Here is an 18,947-nt window from a genome sequence, read left to right as displayed (position 1 = left end):
GGAGCCATCTGTTACTTCCCTCCCTTGTCCTGGGGTTCCAGGAATAGATGTGTGTGAAGGAACCATTTCTCTGCATCATCTTCCAGTGTCAAGACCTGCCCTCACCTCCCAGATTTGGGGCACTCCCAGTTATATGTTCTCATACCCAGTTATATCTTCTCATACCCAGTTATATGTTCTCATAGCCTTCTGCAATGCCCTCCACACATCTGTTTCTGTTCAGCGTCAGTCTTCCCCATTAGCCTGCAAGCACTAGGGGGCAGGGGTAGTGGCCCCATTTCAGAGATAAGAAAGCAAATGTCAGAAGCTGTAGCAGGGTCCCTGACCTCAGGTGTGGGGAACAAAACACATGCAGATTTCGTTATCGTGTTCTGAACGTGACCTGGCAGGGAATGTGTGTTGCTGACGACAGACTCATTCCTTGGGGTGAGTTTGCACACCTGGGTATTCTCACAGGCAGCCAGGCTGAGGATTTTGTCCCAAGCCTGAAAAATGGGTAGGATTTCCTGGTTGTCCCATAAGAGCTTGGTGCCCATTTTCAGGCCAGAATGAACGTGTATCTTTTCCCTTCTCTGGTGTTCCTCCTTCTTGTGATGGTTAAAAATAAACTTTGTCCTTGACCAGACATCCAGCTCTCTAAGAGGAAAGAGGAAATGTAACTTACTCCATTGGGCCAAGCGCATGGTGTGTCAAAGCCTTTAGAGGTGGAGAATGCTCTCAAATCAGCCCTGGGCAAAGACTGGGATGGGAATAGAGCCCCAGGCACTATAGGCTGAGGCCTAAGGCTCTGCCGGAGTTGAAGCTGGATGCCAGATATCCTTCAGCCCGTGGGAATGAGATACAAGTCACCAGAAGAATGGATGGTGGAACCGGTTTCCTCTGATGCCCTGTGGTCTAACTGACTTTCCCCTCTTGCTTTCAGAAAACTCTAAGTAAACGAAGTACCTTCACTCAAATAGAATTCATTTCCATACTTTCCATCATGCTAGGCACTGTGTTGGGAGCTTAAGATACAGATGTGAATAAGACCCAGTTCTGACTTTCAAGAAGCTCGTGGTTTAGTGGAGGGAGCTGGGCCATACACAGCTAACTATGTAATACAATATGAAGTGCTATAAAGCTAGATGTTCTTAGCACATGTTTGAGTATGAAAGTAGGCTTCATGTGCTATGTTGCTGAGGTGCCAAAAGAAAGCTCTGACGTTTCTCAGGAGGCGATATAAAATTTTGAGGAGTATAGCCACATGATCATTTTTGTGTCTTGGATGGTTCTGGAGGTTGCATTTAGCTTGAGGTCGAGGGGGAGAGACTGGAAGCCTGCAGACTAGTAATGAAGTTATTTCAATCATTCAGAGAAAAGACAGTGAAGCCTTGAAGTGTTTGAGGTGACGTAAAGAAAGAGGAGAATTTGAAAGATTTCCAGAAGGAGAATTGTGTGAGAATAGGGAGTTAGGGAAAGATTGTAGGGATGCTTGAGGTTTCTAGCCCAGGATACTAGAAAACAGTGATGCCCTTAACTGAGACAGCATTGGAAGAGGTTCAGGGACAAGGAGATCATGGACTGTGACACTGAGGGTGACAAGGAAGTCAGGATGTGGGGCAGGAGTAGGCTCAGAGGGGACAAGGAGGAGGAGACTGTGGGAGGACACAATGGAGATTTTAAGATTTAAGAACTGTGATTCCTAGACAGTGGAAAAGGGATGGTCTGCATTGGAGGAAAGACACCGTCCTTTCTTCCTCTCCTTTTTTATTTTTTTTTTATTTTTAAAAAAAAATTTTTTTTTCAACGTTTATTTATTTTTGGGACAGAGAGAGACAGAGCATGAACGGGGGAGGGGCAGAGAGAGAGGGAGACACAGAATCGGAAACAGGCTCCAGGCTCTGAGCCATCAGCCCAGAGCCCGATGCGGGGCTCGAACTCACGGACCGCGAGATCGTGACCTGGCTGAAGTCGGACGCTTAACCGACTGCGCCACCCAGGCGCCCCTCTTCCTCTCCTTTTTTGTAATGTTTATTTATTTTTGAGAAAGAGAAAGAGAGAGACAGAGCATGAGTGGGGGAGGGGCAGAGAGAGAGGGAGACACAGAATCTGAAGCAGGCTCCAGGTTCCGAGCTGTCAGCACGGAGCCCCACACGGGGCTCAAACTCATGAACTGTGAGATCACGACCTGAGCGAAGTCGGGCGCTCAACCGACTGAACCACCCAGGTCCCCCACCGTCCTTTGTTCTAACTGGCATCTTTTGCACTTTTTGTCATCGCTTTAGGGGCACTATTTCTAAGAACTTAGTTAATATTCAGAAAATTGAGTTTACTCCTAGGAAATCACGCACCCCCGGCAAACTGAAGCGGGGAAGAACTTTGGAAGGCGCACAGTGCTTTCGCCCAAGGCATCGCAGCAGTAGGCGCTCCAGCACTTACAGGGTGGAATTGAATCATGGATGTTTCTGTACACCAGGAAGGCATCCTGCCTGGCTTAGACTGTGCTATGAACTTGTTTAATAAGACTCTAAAAATCACAATACTAGAGTAACCCGCAGGGTTGATCTTAGAGAAATATCCAGTGAGGAATTGTTGGCTTGGTATTTGAACACTTAAATTCTCTCCTAGCCTCTCTTGAACAGCCTCTTAAACTCTGAGCAGGTTGCACGGGTACAGAACGAAGCGCCCTGGGCCAGCAGCAGCATTGGCATTGCCTGGTTGCATGTTAGAAATGCAGAATCTGCCAAACTGGAACCTGCATGTTAGCAGGGTCCTCGCTGACTTGTACGCACATCAAAGTATGTGAAGTATTGGTCTGGTGTGGCAAGTTCCAGACGTGGTTTTGCACTGGAATCACATAGCTTACTTTAAACAGCTTTCCAAGCCTCAACCCCAGGCATTCTGATCGAGTCAGGTGATTCTCTTGGGTAGCTAGGTTTGGGAACTGTGGATTGTACGGGTTCGAAAGTCCTTCTCTGTTGATGGGCAAATGGCACGAATTTTAGTCTGTGGAAATCTAGTTTGAGCGCCATGTTTGTTTGGTTTACAGTCATGGTAATAACTAAAGCCTCATGCCCTTTAAAAAAAAAATACCACGTCTAGGCTGGTAGTAAGCAGTCTTGGCTCCTTACTGTCAGGACAGTTTGATGCATGGCACTCAAGAAGGAAGATATGTGTCATCCCTTCCTTGGTCCCTGCCCCCCACAACTGCAGCGACCATTCATACGTTGGCAAAACGTGAATGGGCTTGGCCAATTCACTGCCCATTTTGAAAGCAGCTAAAGTCAGCTGATGTTTTCCAAGCACTCTGATGAAAATAATTACCCAAGACCAAACAATATGATCTCCATTAGTTGCATAGTTGTTTTTTTTTTTTTTTTTTTTTTCTGTAGAAGGTCAGAGCTAGAAGGGGCCTTCCAGAACTCTCCTCCCAGCTCTCACTTTATGGGTAGAAAAATAGAATCCACAGAGAAGTTGAAACCTGCCTTCTAGCTGGTTTCATCCAAGAGGAAAGGATTTTTTGTCGTTTAGAAAAACGGAGCACATATTTGTTGCCTAATTAGAGGCACCATACGAGCAAGCTTTGTATTCTAAGCTTCATATCAAGCATTGGGAAAAGTGCTGTAAACACAGAGAGATCTGGTTCCTAACTATTGCCCAGGACCCATAAGACACATGGAGAGCAGATGTCCTTGGATTTCAACAAGCGAGTTCTCAAACGCTGAGGTCTTTAATTAAGCAGGTGTTTGGGAAGTAGGTCCTGTGTAGCTTCCAGCCTTGGCTGGGCTTGTCTTGCTGAAAAATGGCACTGACCCAGCCCAGCAGCAGGCCTGAAACTGGCTTCAATCGGAGGCGTAGGAATGTGCCATTGTTATTTTCTTTCTTATCAAGCCCCATTAGCTTGAGCAAGGAAGGAACAAAAATGGGCTGGGAAAACATGTTGTTTCACTGGGTAAAAATTTACTACCCAGGAAATGATTTTGCCGTTTCCAAAAAAGGCCTTTGAAAAGGTGTAGTCTTCCAAACTCTTTTGGACGATTTCTCCCAGTGTCACCCAGTGAGAATGTTTCCTTTTGGCTGATGGCCGTTCTCACACAAGAACAGAGACATTCCTCTGTGGTTGTATACACAGGTTCACAAGGATGACCCGTTGCTTGTCCACAGTATTGGAGAACAGAAGACATGGAAAGAAGGAAGAGTCGTAGATGGTGTAGAGATTGGTCATAGTTAGCTGTGGAATTCAGCAAAACACAAAGACCCCTAGGCTTCTGGACGTCTGCGATTATGGAGTCATAGATGGACCCACAGATGCCAAAGTGCAGAGGTGGAAGCTGAGACCCCATGAAGGAGTGTACCCTACCTTTTTTCACTCTTGTCCCAATCGCCTCCCTGTCTACCAGGGAGATGTCCCCGGCTCTGGCTATGGTTGAACCATTGGACTAATCATGTCTTACTGAGCCCTAGTGCTGTCATCTTGGTGTCTTTGGTGGATCCCAGAACAAAGCCTGTGGAGGCAGGAGCCATGCTTCCCCGCTATCTTTCACAGTTGTTAGAAATAGCGCCTCACTTAGGAAACTAGAATTTCCTGGGCACCTGCTATGTGCCAGCCAGTGGTGATAGGACCTGTGCACAAATACTGTATTTAGCAGAACACCTGAGGATGTGAGAGACTAATGAACTTGATCAGTAATACTTAGTTATCAAGTGCAGGAGCCTGGATTTACATCCAGCTCTGCCTCCCCCCGAAGTTATTTTTTTACCCATTAGCCCTTTCTGGGGAAGTCTCGGCCCTTCGGTCTTTTTTCCTCTTTGGCTTTAGTGCAGGCAGAATGGCTTAGGAAATGTTCTCCCCGTGGGCATGGATGAATCGTTGGGTTTTGTTTTGTTTTGTCTTCCAGTTTTTTAAAAGACCTTTAATTTCAATTAGAACATGTACTATGAACACAGTTTAAGTATTTTCCCTTTAACTTTTAGGAATAAATGTGGAAATGTAATAACTATACAACAATAAATAGCTGGCATGCATAGGCATATTATTTAATGTTTTTAATGTTTATTTACTTTTGAGAAAGAGTTGGGGTGGGGCAGGGAGACACAGAATCCCAAGCAGGCTCCAGGCTCTGAGCCGTCAGCACAGAGCCCGACGCGGGGCTCGAACCCACGAACTGTGAGCTCATGGCCTGAGCTGAAGTCGGATGCTTAACTGACCGAACCACCCAGATGCTCCCATATGCATAGTATTTGTACACAAACCGATTTATTACACAATTTATGGCAGTACGTTTAGCCTGTTATGCGTGCCTTTAGATCTCTTTATATAATAACCTGTGAGTTAACACTAAGAGTTGTGGCTCCTCCTCCTGGTGTTTCTTGAGTCAGCCTGAAGGAGTGCATTCTTTTTGTCATTTGGGTCGTCTGCCAGTGGTCTTCTGATGTCTTGAGGTCAGTTCCTCCATCCGCTTCCTCGACTCTACTTGGCAGACATCCTTTATTCACACTGTCTCAGCACACCTGTCCACGTGAAGCTGTCTGTCTGTCTGGGGACGTGGGACATAGTTGGCCATATGAAGTCCTCAGTGAGTGTCCCTAATATGCGGGCCTCTGTCCTAAGGCCCGGGAGCCCAGTCCAGCCTGTAGCCTCCTGAGAGGGGGTCAAGGGGGTGACTGACTTTGATGACTTTCCCAAGTGAGCAGTTGTTTCAGATTGAGGATGTTTTCATTGAAGGCCACTCCGGGGATGTCGGAAGGAAGAGGCGACGGCTCGGACAAAGCTGCACGGGTCAGCAGAGCTGTGCCACTCGCTGCAGAGGGCAGTTGCTTCCCGGGCAGGTACAGTTCTGGGCTTCAAACTGCTGCCAGGTTCTGGAGAGGTGAGCGAGCTCTCTCCTCCAATGGCTGGGGCTCGGGCTGCCTGGACAGTGGTGGACGTTGCCCTGCCTGGGGAGGGACGAGTCACGGTTGATCTGGTGGAATCCTCCTGGTGCCCAGGCAGCTCCCAGGGAGCTGTGGACCGGGCCACAGCTCCCAGGAGTGAGGCAGAGAGTGCACAGAGGCCTCTAAGCAGAGTCTCCTTCCGGGAACGACGGGGCCAAAGGGCTCTACTCAAGGCCAGCTCTCCCAAATAGCCTGGAGGTTTGGGAGGACACACACACACACACACACACACACACAGCCACAGCAGAAGAAAAGAATGAATGAGTGAATGAGTGAATAGATTGCTGAATGGACCCGGCGTTCTTTCTTAGGAGTCTCTTCCTGAATATCACACAGGAAAGGAAATAGCAGGCATGATTTGCATCCGCGGATAATGACACTTTACTCAGGTTGCTGTAACTTGTACTTTTCCACTGATGCAGAAAAGGAAGCTTTGCCAAAGAATGTCCTTGGAGTGGTTCAACGTATTTTTCCTTCTGTTATTTAAGTCAAATGTATTTAATGTAAGCAATTCAGCTGTGAGCTGGAATGTGTGATGAGTCTTTCAGCCTCGGGTGGAACCTCATAGCGAGAACATTCTAGTTTCTGCTCCACCAGGTGTGTAAACCGATGGGGGTTTTCGGTGGGGTTGATCGCTGATTGCCTTTAAAGTCCACACACCGAAATGGTCTGTCTCATCGGCCGCTGGCTGGGGAAACTTGTCGGGGCTTAAAGGCATTGATGTTCATTATTCGTGTGTTCATTCATTCACCAGATAATTACTGAACATTTACTATGGACACGGCATTACACCAGGTATGTTCTGAGCGTATAAAGACAAGACACACCCTCCAAGAGCTCCAGGGATTTATAGGGTTCTCGAAAATACGTATGTATTGACAATCCACTCAGTGAGCGAGTGAAAGTTGAAAATACAGTTTTTCGAATGTACATCAACAGAAGTGGAGCATCACGAAGTTAATTCTTTAACCCAGTAAAAGTGGTGGAGTTGCTTTTTTTTTCTTTTTTCTTTCTTTCTTTTTTTTTTTTTTTTTTTTTGTTAAGACAATGAACTTTAAAGAGGTAGTTTCAGGCCAACATAGCTGCGGATGCCCGTGTGCGTGCCTGCGCATGCGCGCGCCTGTGCGCATTCAGGTGCCGCGTGCCCTTCTGAGCCGTCTGGTCCCCTGGCGAGTGTTCGGCTTCTCTCTGCGGGGAGTCTGCCGGCCCATTGTGTGCGTCTCGAGCCGCACAAACACAGAGTCTTGGGAACTTGCTACCACCAAGTCTAATGGCTCTTCTCCCCTTGGGTCTCGCTCACCCTTTAATCCCCTCAAGGCAGGAAAAAGAGCGCAGAATTCCTAAGGCGATGTTGTTCCCAGCGTACAATTGCCATCCATCACTCCTCGCCAGAAAAATGTAAATATGCACTGGCCGATAGCGGCATTATTTATTATCATAGTCTTCGATGCGGATTTGAGCAGGGGTGGCTGCTCGCCAAGCATTATTCGCTGGTTTCCCTGGGAGGCTTTGCTGGGTGGGCAGAGCTGGGGGTGGAAGGGAGGCCAAGGGCAGAGGCATGAGCTCCTGCAGCCAAGAACAGCTGGGTTTTTGCCACGGAGGCTGCACATCGTCAACGTGTTGGGGTGGAGTGGAGGCGGCCACCACCTTGGAACCAGGTTCTTGGAGGCCGTGGCGTTCAGCGGCCTGAAGCCTGAATCCACGTGATGCCCAGACACCTGGCGGGCTGGGGCAGGGTGGGGATCGATTGGGGTCATTGGGGTTGACTTGTCGCAGGTGGGTGGTGGATTACGGTGGTGTCGCTTGACCCCGAGAAACTGTTGCTTACCTGGCTGAAGGTTTCACTGAGTCAGTCGTGCCCACTTTCCGCGCTTGTAGCCGGCAAAGCTCTGTCCTACACAAAACCCTGTCCTCAAGGAATTCACACTTTGGGGCCCTAGGCGCCCCCCACAGTCTGCAGTCTGCAATGTCAAGAGGCAGCCGGTTATCCTCTCCCCAGCCCTTTTTCCTCTTCCGAGTCTGCCAGCTCCCTTCTGAACCTGCCTGGGCCTGGGTAGTGTGACCGCTGCCATAGCTGCATAGAGGGATTTGGAGTCAGGTGGGAAGGGAGCTGGGCTCAGCTCTTGGCTTGGTACTTATCTTCTCTATCAGTGCAGTTTTCCCATCTGTGAGATGGGCGTCATGAGGCCCCCTCATAGGGCGATGGTGAGAATAAATACGGTAGTGTATGTGAGGTGTCATATCTGCACATAATACAATACACACTCACACGACATATACAGACTACATTTGCCTTCTACGTATGCACATGACGTACACGCATGACCCACGCCGACTACATGTGCACACGACATACGTAACCTATGTATACCACATACGCACACCGCACGTGCTCGGTGAGTACCTTTTAATATTATTTCCAACCGCGCGTGGTCCCTTTGGAGGAGGCAGGGGAAGATGCGGATGAGCAAACCCCAAGTGCAGTAATAAGAGAAGCCAACGGAAGGTGCCCTGCGAAGGTACAGACAGGGAGGGGAGGTTGACCGAGGAGAGGGGTTGGTGCTGGGCCAGGCGGATCCAGGGCACTCGGTGGATCCTGTGCCGGGAATGCACAGATGAATGTTTAGGGAAAGTGTCCTTCTCCAGATCCAAGTGAGAGTGTGGCATTGGGAGCGCTCCCCCCCAAAGTGCAGCGCGGGGACAAAGGGCAGGAGGATTTGTTGCAGTTACGACAGTTTTGAGTGCTGAGTGTGTACGTCGGAGGTCTTGAGGGATGTGACCGTGGATGTAGTTTGCTCTCTGGGCTCTGAAGCTCTTGATTAAGGAGAAGGGGCTGACTGCCCACTGCCAGACGGACAGCCATGGGCATGTAGCCACGCAGGGAACTCCAGTGCTGAGCCGAAGGCAGCAAGAGATCAGTCCAGTCCCAGGAGCTCTGGAGCGGAGGGAAGGCCGGAAGCCTCCGTGAAGCTTCGTGAAGGTGCGGGGGCCCCAGGCCGAAGGATTTTTGTGGATAGATACAATCAAGTGGTTCCACTACTAGCTTCTTTTGGCAGGAGATGTTGGTTTTTCTTCTGTTCTCAGAGGTGTTTCTCACGCAGGTACACAACAGGCCCCTGTTTAACACATGCATGAATAAGCCTAAGACAAAATGTGTTTCTTTTTTCTTTATTGATTTAAAAAAAATTTTTTTTTAGTGTTTATTTATTTTTCAGAGAGATAGAGAGACAGAGTATAAGCGGGGGAGGAGCAGAGAGAGAGGGAGACACAGAATCGGAAGCAGGCTCCAGGCTCTGAGCTGTCAGCACAGAGCCCAGCGTGGGGCTCAAACTCACATACCCTGGGTTCATGCCCTGAGCTGAAGTCAGCTGCTCAACCGACTGAGCCACCCAGGCACCCCTTTTTATTGATTTTTTAAGTGTTTTATTTATTTTTGAGAGAGTGCAAGTGGGGAGGGGTGGGGAGAGGGGGACGGAGGATCGGAAGTGGGCTCTGCACGGACAGGCTGACAGCAGCAAGCCTGATGTGGGGCTTGAAGTCACAAACGGCGAGATCACGACCTGAGCCAAAGTTGGATGCTCAACCGAATGAGCCACCCAGGTGCCCCAGACAAAATGTGTTTCCAAATCAAGTAAGTAATGGTTATTATCAAGGTGACCTGCTTTCAGAAAGTGATGGGACAGGATGTCAGAAGAGTCCCCAAGGATGTGTGGTCTCTTCTTGGCTATTTTCTTTCGTGGATTTCTGGGGAGAAGACTAGGTCTACTCCCTCCAAAAGGGTCAGTGTCTCCTAATGGTATCCATCAGGGAGGTGCATCCTTTCCTTGAATGTAACTCATGGACATTATCACCTTCTCCCCAGAAGGACAAGCAAGCAGCTGGCAACTCTGGTGGCTCCAGAGCTCTGGATAAACGTAGGTGACATTCTTTGGAATATGTCTGTGTTACAGATGTGGACGAGTGTGCAACGGATTCTCACCAGTGCAATCCTACCCAGATTTGCATCAACACCGAAGGAGGGTATACCTGCTCCTGTACGGATGGCTATTGGCTTCTGGAAGGCCAGTGCTTAGGTAACGGCTCTCTGGGGCTCACAGAGACTCTTGGAAGTGAATGGTTGCCAGGGGTACTGTGAAATGGGGGCCTAACTGGGTGGTCCACGGACAGTGGGATTTTCTTGGGGCGGGAGAGGTAGAAGGCTATTCAGCTCGCGTGTAGCACTGCCCGTTCAAACCAGTTGTGATCATCATGGTCAAATGCCATTATCAGAGTTTTTGACTGTAATGTTTAAGGGCTCGTATTCATTTTACCTAGACCTGCCTCCTGCCTTCAGGAAGTTTGTGGAAGTGAGGGTTATTCTATTTTAGTTAGAAATCCTGCTAAGGGAAGGGAACACTTCTTAGTCACAGAAATGTTCCAGGTCTCAAGTGTGGCTCGGTAGATTCTAACACCCCCTCCCAAGACCCACCCCACGAGTTGTGGTCTTTCTACTCTTAAGGACTCAGTCGTCACCAATTGAGAATTTTGTCCCTTGCCATTGGCATCTGCTCTATGATCTCTCTGTTTATTTTTACTGGAGGGTGATTTTCTTTTCTTCCGCTCTGGTTTTTTGGTTTAGCCAAGTGAATGAATTCATAGCAATCTCTAGCTGTCACTTCAATTTCTATTTCTAGGGTGTGATTTCTATGCTGTGTTTTCTTGGAAGAGCCCTACCAGTTTAAGTTCTCTAAGACACTGTTCTGTTGCCCAAAAGTCAGTCCTGGAGGAGCTGAGAAGCAAATCCAAACAACATCACGGAAACAACAAAAAGAAGAGGGTTCTTTTTTCCAAGACGCTCTTGATTGAGACTTGAGTGTTGGTCTGCTCTAGAGCTCTGTCTGCAGCATCTTTGGGGCCGATAAGCCAGACTGGACTTGGCTTGTCCTCTTTTCCAGCCATGCACCAAAACGCTGGCAGCACATGGCATTTGTGAATATGAGGGTCGCTGTGTGTTTTAACCAACCTCAGCTATTCTGGAAAATTTGATGCCACTGATTTGAACATAAGCAGATCAGTGTGAGTGAGTTATTTGTACAGGAACTTAATATGTCGACTCTCAGAGCTGGAAGGGATGTTAGATATTATGTCATCCAACTTTTATAGAGTTGGAAACTGAGACTCAAAGAGGGGGAACGTTTTGAACAAGGCGAGTTGGGTCTAAAACCTGGCTCCTCTCAGGCCAGTTTTTTCCATCACAAGGGGGCGCTGGAGAGGCCCAGGTGATGGGAACACAAGCCCCGTCCTAGAGCCCTTGGGGCCAGGTAACTGGGACATTTATCTCCTTGGGAGAGCTGTTCTCTTCCACCAGGGCCTGAAGCTTAGGGAGACATGCTCCTGGGGGCCTAACGTGGTGCCACATGTGCAGCCTGCTCACACTTCACATCTGAAGCGAAGGCCTTTCCTAATTGTGGTTGACCTCATGCCTCCTCCTGGCCAAATTCTTTTCTCTTTCCAAACCCAAGTTCCACAGTCATCTACCACCCATTCTGTGCACCTTTGGAGACATTGCTTTTGCAGAAAAATGAGGGGCTGGGGGCTGCCTTTCCTCCAAGGTACACCTGGGCAGAGGATGCCCTCCCCACTCCCTAACCCCCACCACTGCCTCCCTGGCCTTGGCGGTGTGCCCCAGTGCACCCTGGGAAAGTTGGGCCCAGCAACTGCACAAGTCAGTGTGCTTTCCAAGCAGGATCTGCAGCGCTCTCCATGGGCAGTGGGGTGGGCCAGGTTAGAAGTAGCTGCGACTCAGAGATGACTCAGTCACAAGGGCAGGGCACAGGCTCTGAGGCGGGCTGAACAACTGAACAATAGGTAAGATGGAGATGGGGTCCTTTCTGGCAGTAGGTGGTAGAAACCAGGTACGGAGACAGATTCTGGGCTGGTCTCCAGAGCCCTGGATGGACAATGGTTCCAAAGGAACTGGGGTCCCAGGAGAGAACATTTGGGGGAGGTGGGGGTAAGTAAGGACCAGTTATGGCTGCAGTCAGATCAGCTGGTCCCAGCAGGTATTGTATAGGTGGGGACTTGGTCTCCACCTAGAGGCTTCTTTCAAGGCGTCCCGTCTCGCAGGAGGGAATTCTCTTGCCCATCAGCCCATTAACTTGGAGTATTGGGAAGTGCTTTCCCAATGACATCAGGCTCCCCATTGACTGGTACATGTCAGCAGGGAGGGCATACTGCCCAGCTCTGCTAAAAGGATCCATTCACCCACAGAGCCGCTTGCTCAGGAAAGGCCAGCCATGGCTCGGAAGGGGCGTGTTTATCCAGAGTTTTATGTCTGCTCTGGTGCAAGGAGGAGATCCAAGGCGAACTCTGGCATCCTCGTGTTACTGGATTCATAGGTCTCTAGACGGCCCTGCTGCCCTGCCTTTCCTGGCCTACACTCACTCTTGTTCCTGAGAGGGAGACAGAGTCATTGCGTTTTGTTTTGTTTTTTTTTTTTTAAGTTTATTTATTTACTTGGCAGGGTGGGCGAGAACGTGAGTAGGGGAGGGGCAGAGAGAGAGAATCCCAACTAGGCTCCATGCGGTCGGCTCGGAGCCCGATGTGGGGCTTGAACTCACGAACCATGAGATCGTGACCTGAGCCGCTATCAAGGGTCAGACGCTTAACTGACTGAGCCACCCAGGCACACCGAGACAGATTTATTGTTAATAGAGCTGGCAAACAGCCTATGGGAGCGAGGCTATGGATTCCTCTTACACTTGAAGCCAACTTGTCTCTTCCCAGGGCAGTGGGAGGTTCCTATAGAATCCTAGATTTGATTCTCCACATTGGATACATTTTAGCATTGAATGTTGGAGTTGGATAAAGAGCTCAGAGCTTGCCTTGCCCCACATCCCAGCCTAAGCAGATATTTCTTCTATAGCTTTTCAGGTTCAGGTGTTCATGGGACTGAGATGGGGCAGGAAAGGTTAGAAAGGTAGATTGAGCCTTAGCCCCAGAGGGCATCACCACCCCCAACACTCAGTCGGTCGGTACTGTCTTCTCTTTACTCCCCCTTCCCTTCCCTTGGCGGTCCTGCTCCAGGAGAGATGGGCCATAATGATGCCAATGGTGATGCCGGGTGTGGCACTGGTGATTGAGGAGAGATGTCTCACCTTGCTAGCGTTTCTCCTTCCAGACATTGATGAATGTCGCTATGGCTACTGCCAGCAACTGTGTGCGAACGTTCCTGGGTCCTATTCCTGCACCTGCAACCCCGGTTTTACCCTCAATGAGGATGGAAGGTCTTGCCAAGGTACGTGATGCAGATGACAACTTGCACACGATGCAAAGCACGAGACGCTCTCTTCTTCGGAATCTGACAGTTTACGTGGTTGGTGCATATTCCTACTTGGTGTCACCGTGTGCCCCTCCTGGGTGCTTACAGAAACCTGAGATCCGAACGGAGGTTATGGGAAATATCTCAAAAAGTGCTCTGAGTGTGGCTGAGATGAGAACCACGGTCATCCATCAGTTGGGGCTTGTGCTTGCATGGATTTGCTTCTCTCTGTGCGTCTACTTCCCAGAAGTTGGCCTGCCAGCTTTCCAGGCTAATCAGAAATTTTCACGCACGTCCGGTGGCCTGAGTTCAGTTCCTGATGCGCAAGAGGGGTGGTCAGAAAGGGCATCTGACCTCCGATGCATTCCCATATAGACGCATACTCTGTGCAGGACTTTCACAGGCAATTTTCATGCCTCTCCCTCCAATGTTGCCTACAGCCTACGCTGGGAGGGCCTGCTCCTTAGCAGAGAGTCCAGGGGGGATGATGATTTCCTCCTCCGACGCAGTGTTTCGCACAAAACCGGAATGAAACAAAGGCATTTTCTGGGTTTTATAGGATCCCTTCAAATACTGATAAGAAAAACAAGCTGCATGCCTACTGCAGTTTCTTCTGCTCAGGAAGTGACTGGGGGCCCAAGGCCCAAGGAATTAGCGCAAGTCCTGCCCGGCCCCCGGCCCCGCCCCGGCCCCCACCCAGGCCTCCGGTCCCTGGCAGCTGCCCCTCCATCCAGGGTGGAGGCGGTGCCGGGGCCTCAGAATGAGGTCTTTGTTTGGAGCCCGCCACCAGGTTTTGCAGGGCCCATGTCCTTGTCACACCATCTGAGGTCTGGCGGGCAGGCTCCTGGCCAGCTAGTCGGGGGATATCATGTTTCCATTCATTTAATCATATCTAAATCATTGAGTAAACAGGAAGGCCTCAGCGCTTAAAGGGTCTGATCCTGGATTCTTTGTAAGTCTTTCTCTCCAGAACTGGTTCTGCTAATTGTTCCAAGAAGTCTCGGCTATGTTCCTCTTGCCAGGGGAGGTAATTTTCTCCCGACAGAGCAGGGGCCCTTCTCTCCCACCGGAGCAGGGAGCAGGCCGCCTGGCTCCCTTGCCGCTGCGACGAGTGACATAAGGCAGCCGCGGGCTTCTCCGTGCCCAGACCGGGGGGTGGTAGCGCCCGCCCAGGTTTCCCCCAGAGGCTGGCAAGGTGCATCAGCATCTCGTAAGGAACAGCCGTGCTCAGCAGAGCCAAAAGGGCCTCTCAGGGACAGGCCTGTGACAAGGAGCAGATAATACACCTGGCACGTGCCAGGTGCCTTGGTGTGGTAAAGCCTGGACACGGGCACCCAGCCACCGGGATATTGCATCAGCAGGGGCCACGGGTGTACAGGATGTTACCTACGCCATTGAGCTCTTGTCCTGATGCCTCACGCAAGGAAGGCTGCTGTGCGCTCTTCAAAGCAGTGACGCCTCTGTTAACCTCACTGAAACCCCAGCAATAGCCTTAGGGGACAGGTACGGCAGGTGTGTGTGGCCATGCCTTGCAGATGAGGAAGTCGAAGCTCAAAAACGTGAAGCCACTTGGCCGAAGTCACGCAGCCAGGTGGTGGCAGAGTTGAGAGAACCGAGGCTTCAGCCTTCCCGTCCAGCAAGTCAGAGTGGGTGGGGTGTGGCCTGCTCCACATGATTCACAGGGGCACTTGTGCATGTGTGGATCCTGGGGGCTGGCAGGCAAGTGCAGCCGGGGCCCCGGGGGCAGCGTCCTGTGGGCCCTGTTGCTCTGCAGAGGCAGCTGAGAGCTGCAGGAGGACAAGACCCGAGCTCACTCGTATTGGCGTGGTCAGCGAGTGGCCGGGAGCCAAGGACACCGGCCCTAATACTCGGCGGTGCCGTCCTGCCTGGACTTGACTCAAAGACTCACCGCCATGGTGTTTCCAGGCTGCCAGGGCACAGAGCCTCCAAGCTCTGTTGGGGAGAATGGTACCTGTGGACCCTCCCTGCAGAGCCCTGTTTCTCCCCCTCTGAAAGCTCTGAGGATACCAGGAAGCAGGCGCTGTGTGGGCATGGGATTAGCCCTCCCCGTTAAGAAAAGCTTTTCAAGCTGTTGCCGATGAAGGCTTTTCACTCTGAAAACACTCAAATCTCTATTCAGAGCCTTGAGAGGTTTACCTGGACTTTGAAGGGGATAGAAATGCTCTCAGCTGGAACTTTGGTCATTGGCATGTCGGGCTTGGGAGAGGGTGTGCTTAAGTCAGCCAGTGCCAGTGCAGAAAAGGGCTCCTTCCTGCCCCTCCCCTCACCCCGATGAGTTGTGCAGAATAGTTTGTTGATATCATGGAAAGCCCTCAGACTCAAGTTCCGGCTCCAGCTGTGCTCCTGTTAGCTTGGGAACTTGGGCGCATCTCCTAACCTTAAAACAACCTTAAAATTGTTGGTGTATAATTGGTGTACAATAACATGTGCTCTTAAAGGTTCGTTATTCCATTACCTTTGATGTATGTATCCCCCCATGCAGCCATCGCCACGCTCAAGGTGATGAAATATTCTATTATGTAAAAGTTTCCTCGTGCTCCTTTGTGGTCCCTTCCTTAACCCCCTGAACCTGTAACATGGGGCAGTGGCCCCAAAGCTGGGTTGTTGTAGGGATTCAGTAAGTGTGAGATCTGAGGACCCCGCCTCTAGGTAACTTATTACCTCCCAAATGCCCCATCTCCAAATATAGTCACATTGGGGGTTAGGGATTCAAACTATGAATTTGGGGGAGGGACATAATAAGGTCCGTAGCAATCACAGAGTTATTATTAGAGTTGTCATGGTTATTTACCTGTTTACTGAAAAGTTTAGAGTCAGTAGTGAGAGAAGAGGGAATCGGTGATATAATGCGGGAGACGAGAGGGCAAAGCAGATATTGCCTGGAAATTCCCGTGGGTGAGCCTTGGGGAGTAGACTGACTAGGAGGGGGGTGTGTGTACATGCATATGCATGGGTATGGTGTATGTACAAGTGGTTTCTGCCCTTCCCAACTTGTGAGCAAGGAGGGGCATGTGGATGGAGACCCTGGTCCTTCGGTGAAAGCTCTGGGGTCTGAGCTCTGAATGTGAGAGATCTTGGGTGGAGATACTTGGCCCCTGTGAATCTGGTCTCCCAGCGCCGGTAGATTTTGTTGCCGGTGCATTTTCTGCCTGGTCGTTGGGGATGTTCTGTTGTGGGAATGCTCAGTGACGTGCTTTTCTTTTCCCGTAGATGTGAACGAATGTGCAACTGAGAACCCATGCGTGCAAACTTGTGTCAACACCTATGGCTCTTTCATCTGCCGCTGTGACCCAGGATATGAACTTGAGGATGACGGTGTTCATTGCAGTGGTAATGGGCTTTGGCATTTGGAGACTTCCATCTGTATTAGGGGTCCAGGGGTGGGGGGGTCAGAGGACAAGGGCTTCCTTTACAGGTGTTTCCTCTCATTTCACAGACACATATCCAGTTTGGGGACATTTCTTAGTGCGGTGGGGTCACAACCACACAAAGCAGAGATGAGTCACTTCCTGAAAGGTGGAGTAGAGTCCCCTCCCTTGTCATTTGACCCCTAATGCAAAATCTGACGGAGCTGCCTTTTAGGGTCTGACATGGGGTTGAAGAGGGAAAAGACTGACCCAATGTTGTGTGTTGGTTTGAAGTATCTATCCCTACCCAGCACTGACAAGTCCTGGGGATCGCATACATCGTACTTGTAGAGTGAAGTGACTTGGAATAATAGCATATCTCCCAGGGTAGGGTTGGCAGGGGCACTGAGTGAATGAGATCATATACGTAAGTGAAAATGCTTTGCGAACTTCTAAAATCTCTACAAATAACGAATCAGTTCCTAGCTCCAGGCCTGGCACATAGCACACGTACGATCAAGAGTCCTCAAATCAATGAATGAATGATTGAATGTTGAATGAATTAATTCTTAACAATTTGTGAGAACATATATGGTGACTTCGCTGACCTTTTACAAATTCCTTCCAAGACCCAGAAGCTACGATTCTCTGCCAGGGCTTTCTTGCGGACTCCATTACAATTTTCTTCCTAAAACCTTGTGACAAGAAAGTTGTAAACTCTTGCAAACTCCGTGAGAACAGGGATGACATTTTACTCCTATAAATCCATGTAGCATCCGGCACAGAGCCACGTATGTGCTCATTCTTTCTTTCGTTCTTTTTTCTTTTTCTTCTTTCCTTGTTTTTTGGTAAATACTGGATTAAAGTAAACTCCATTGCATCGACTTTTGGCATCATGAGCCGCTGTGAATTAGCACGGCTCAAATTAACGCTGCTTCGCCGTATTCTTCAAAATAAGCGAACCATACCCTAGGGCGTGAACATCTTTTTGTCCCACTGAATGGAAAGTTTCCTAATCCCGGGTTTCATTGTGACAGGAACTGACCCAGGTCATGAATGGGACTTGTGTGGTAGCCTCACTGAGGTCCGGGGTGTTCTAGGGACAGAGTACTCTGAACAAACGAGCAACCTCTCCCTGGGGCCCGGAAAGCCAGAGCCGTGAGGAGGCAGTTACAGAGAGCCTCAGACGGATTAAATGTCAGTCCCGGAAACTAATAAAATACCTTCAGGCATGAAAAGCCACTTTCTTCCTAGATTTCGGTTCCTCCTATGGCACTCCTTGGGGGAATCTGGGCCAAGGGACTAAGAGGGAGAAAGTTTAGCATCATGAGATGGGATTAGTTGTTTCTCCAAAAGTCCCTGCACATCCACAGGTGTATACTGACCATCTCTGGAGGGGGTATGGTAGAGCGACTACAGCCAGATGGACCTGGGTTCAAATTCTAGCTCTGCTGAGGGGCGCCTGGGTGGCGCAGTCGGTTAAGCGTCCGACTTCAGCCAGGTCGCGATCTCGCGGTCTGTGAGTTCGAGCCCCGCGTCGGACTCTGGGCTGATGGCTCAGAGCCTGGAGCCTGTTTCCGATTCTGTGTTTCCCTCTCTCTCTGCCCCTCCCCCGTTCGTGCTCTGTCTCTCTCTGTCCCAAAAATAAATAATAAAAAACGTTGAAAAAAAAAATTAAAAAAAAAAAAAAACAAATTCTAGCTCTGCTGTTTAGTGCTTTCCTTGGCCACGTCACTCATGTGGTCCTAAAGATTAAAAAAGCTGGTGTCGAGGCACCTGGGTGGCTCAGTCCATTTCAGCATCCGACTTCAGCTCAGGTCGTGATCTCATGGTTTGTGAGTTCGAGCCCCACACCAGGCTCTCTGCTGTCAGCACAGAGCCTGCTTCAGATCCTCTGTCCTCCTTGCTCTCTGCCCCTCTCCCACTGGTTCTCTTTCTCTTTCTCTCTCTCTCAATATAAATACATAAACTTAAAAAAAAAAAAACTAGTGTACCTAAGCATCGTTCCATATTAATTTATTTTCTCTGTCAGCGTAAGAGACTTCTGGCTTTTCAGAGAGTTTACATCCTCGGTGGTTTGGCAGGGATTTTCAGTTGACTCATTTTACCCTAAATGGCCGTCTTCTCCTCCACACTCACCATGAAGTGCCCACTTTCCTAAGACTTAGAGTGACTCCTGGCCACCTCAGGCTTTAAGGTTGGCTCGGGATAACAGTGGGACACAGGGAGTTTGTTTTCTGTCCCTTCGTACTTACCTCTTTCTTTCTTCTTTCTTTCTTTCTTTCTTTCTTTCTTTCTTTCTTTCTTTCTTTCTTTCTTTCTTCTTTCTTTCCTTCCTTCCTTCCTTCCTTCCTTCCTTCCTTCCT

General features: G+C 49.6%; 1 protein-coding gene across 6 annotated transcripts in view; it reads left to right on the top strand.

The window, feature by feature from the left end:
• The window catches only part of FBLN5 (fibulin 5), an 82,162-nt gene that overhangs the window by 47,610 nt on the left and 15,605 nt on the right, over nucleotides 1-18,947 (top strand). For all 6 annotated transcript variants that reach the window (XM_040478040.1, XM_040478041.1, XM_040478042.1 and 3 more), the window contains 3 exons: nucleotides 9,864-9,986; nucleotides 13,073-13,189; nucleotides 16,445-16,564. In XM_040478040.1, the coding sequence (XP_040333974.1) occupies nucleotides 9,864-9,986; nucleotides 13,073-13,189; nucleotides 16,445-16,564 (360 nt within the window). The remainder of the gene's footprint in view (nucleotides 1-9,863; nucleotides 9,987-13,072; nucleotides 13,190-16,444; nucleotides 16,565-18,947) is intronic.

The sequence above is a fragment of the Herpailurus yagouaroundi genome, unplaced genomic scaffold, assembly GCF_014898765.1.
Source record: "Herpailurus yagouaroundi ecotype Mexico unplaced genomic scaffold, PumYag 141, whole genome shotgun sequence".
Lineage (NCBI taxonomy): Eukaryota > Metazoa > Chordata > Mammalia > Carnivora > Felidae > Herpailurus > Herpailurus yagouaroundi.
The sequence above is the reverse complement of the archived record's forward strand: the minus strand, read 5'-3'. Positions and strand labels throughout refer to the sequence as shown.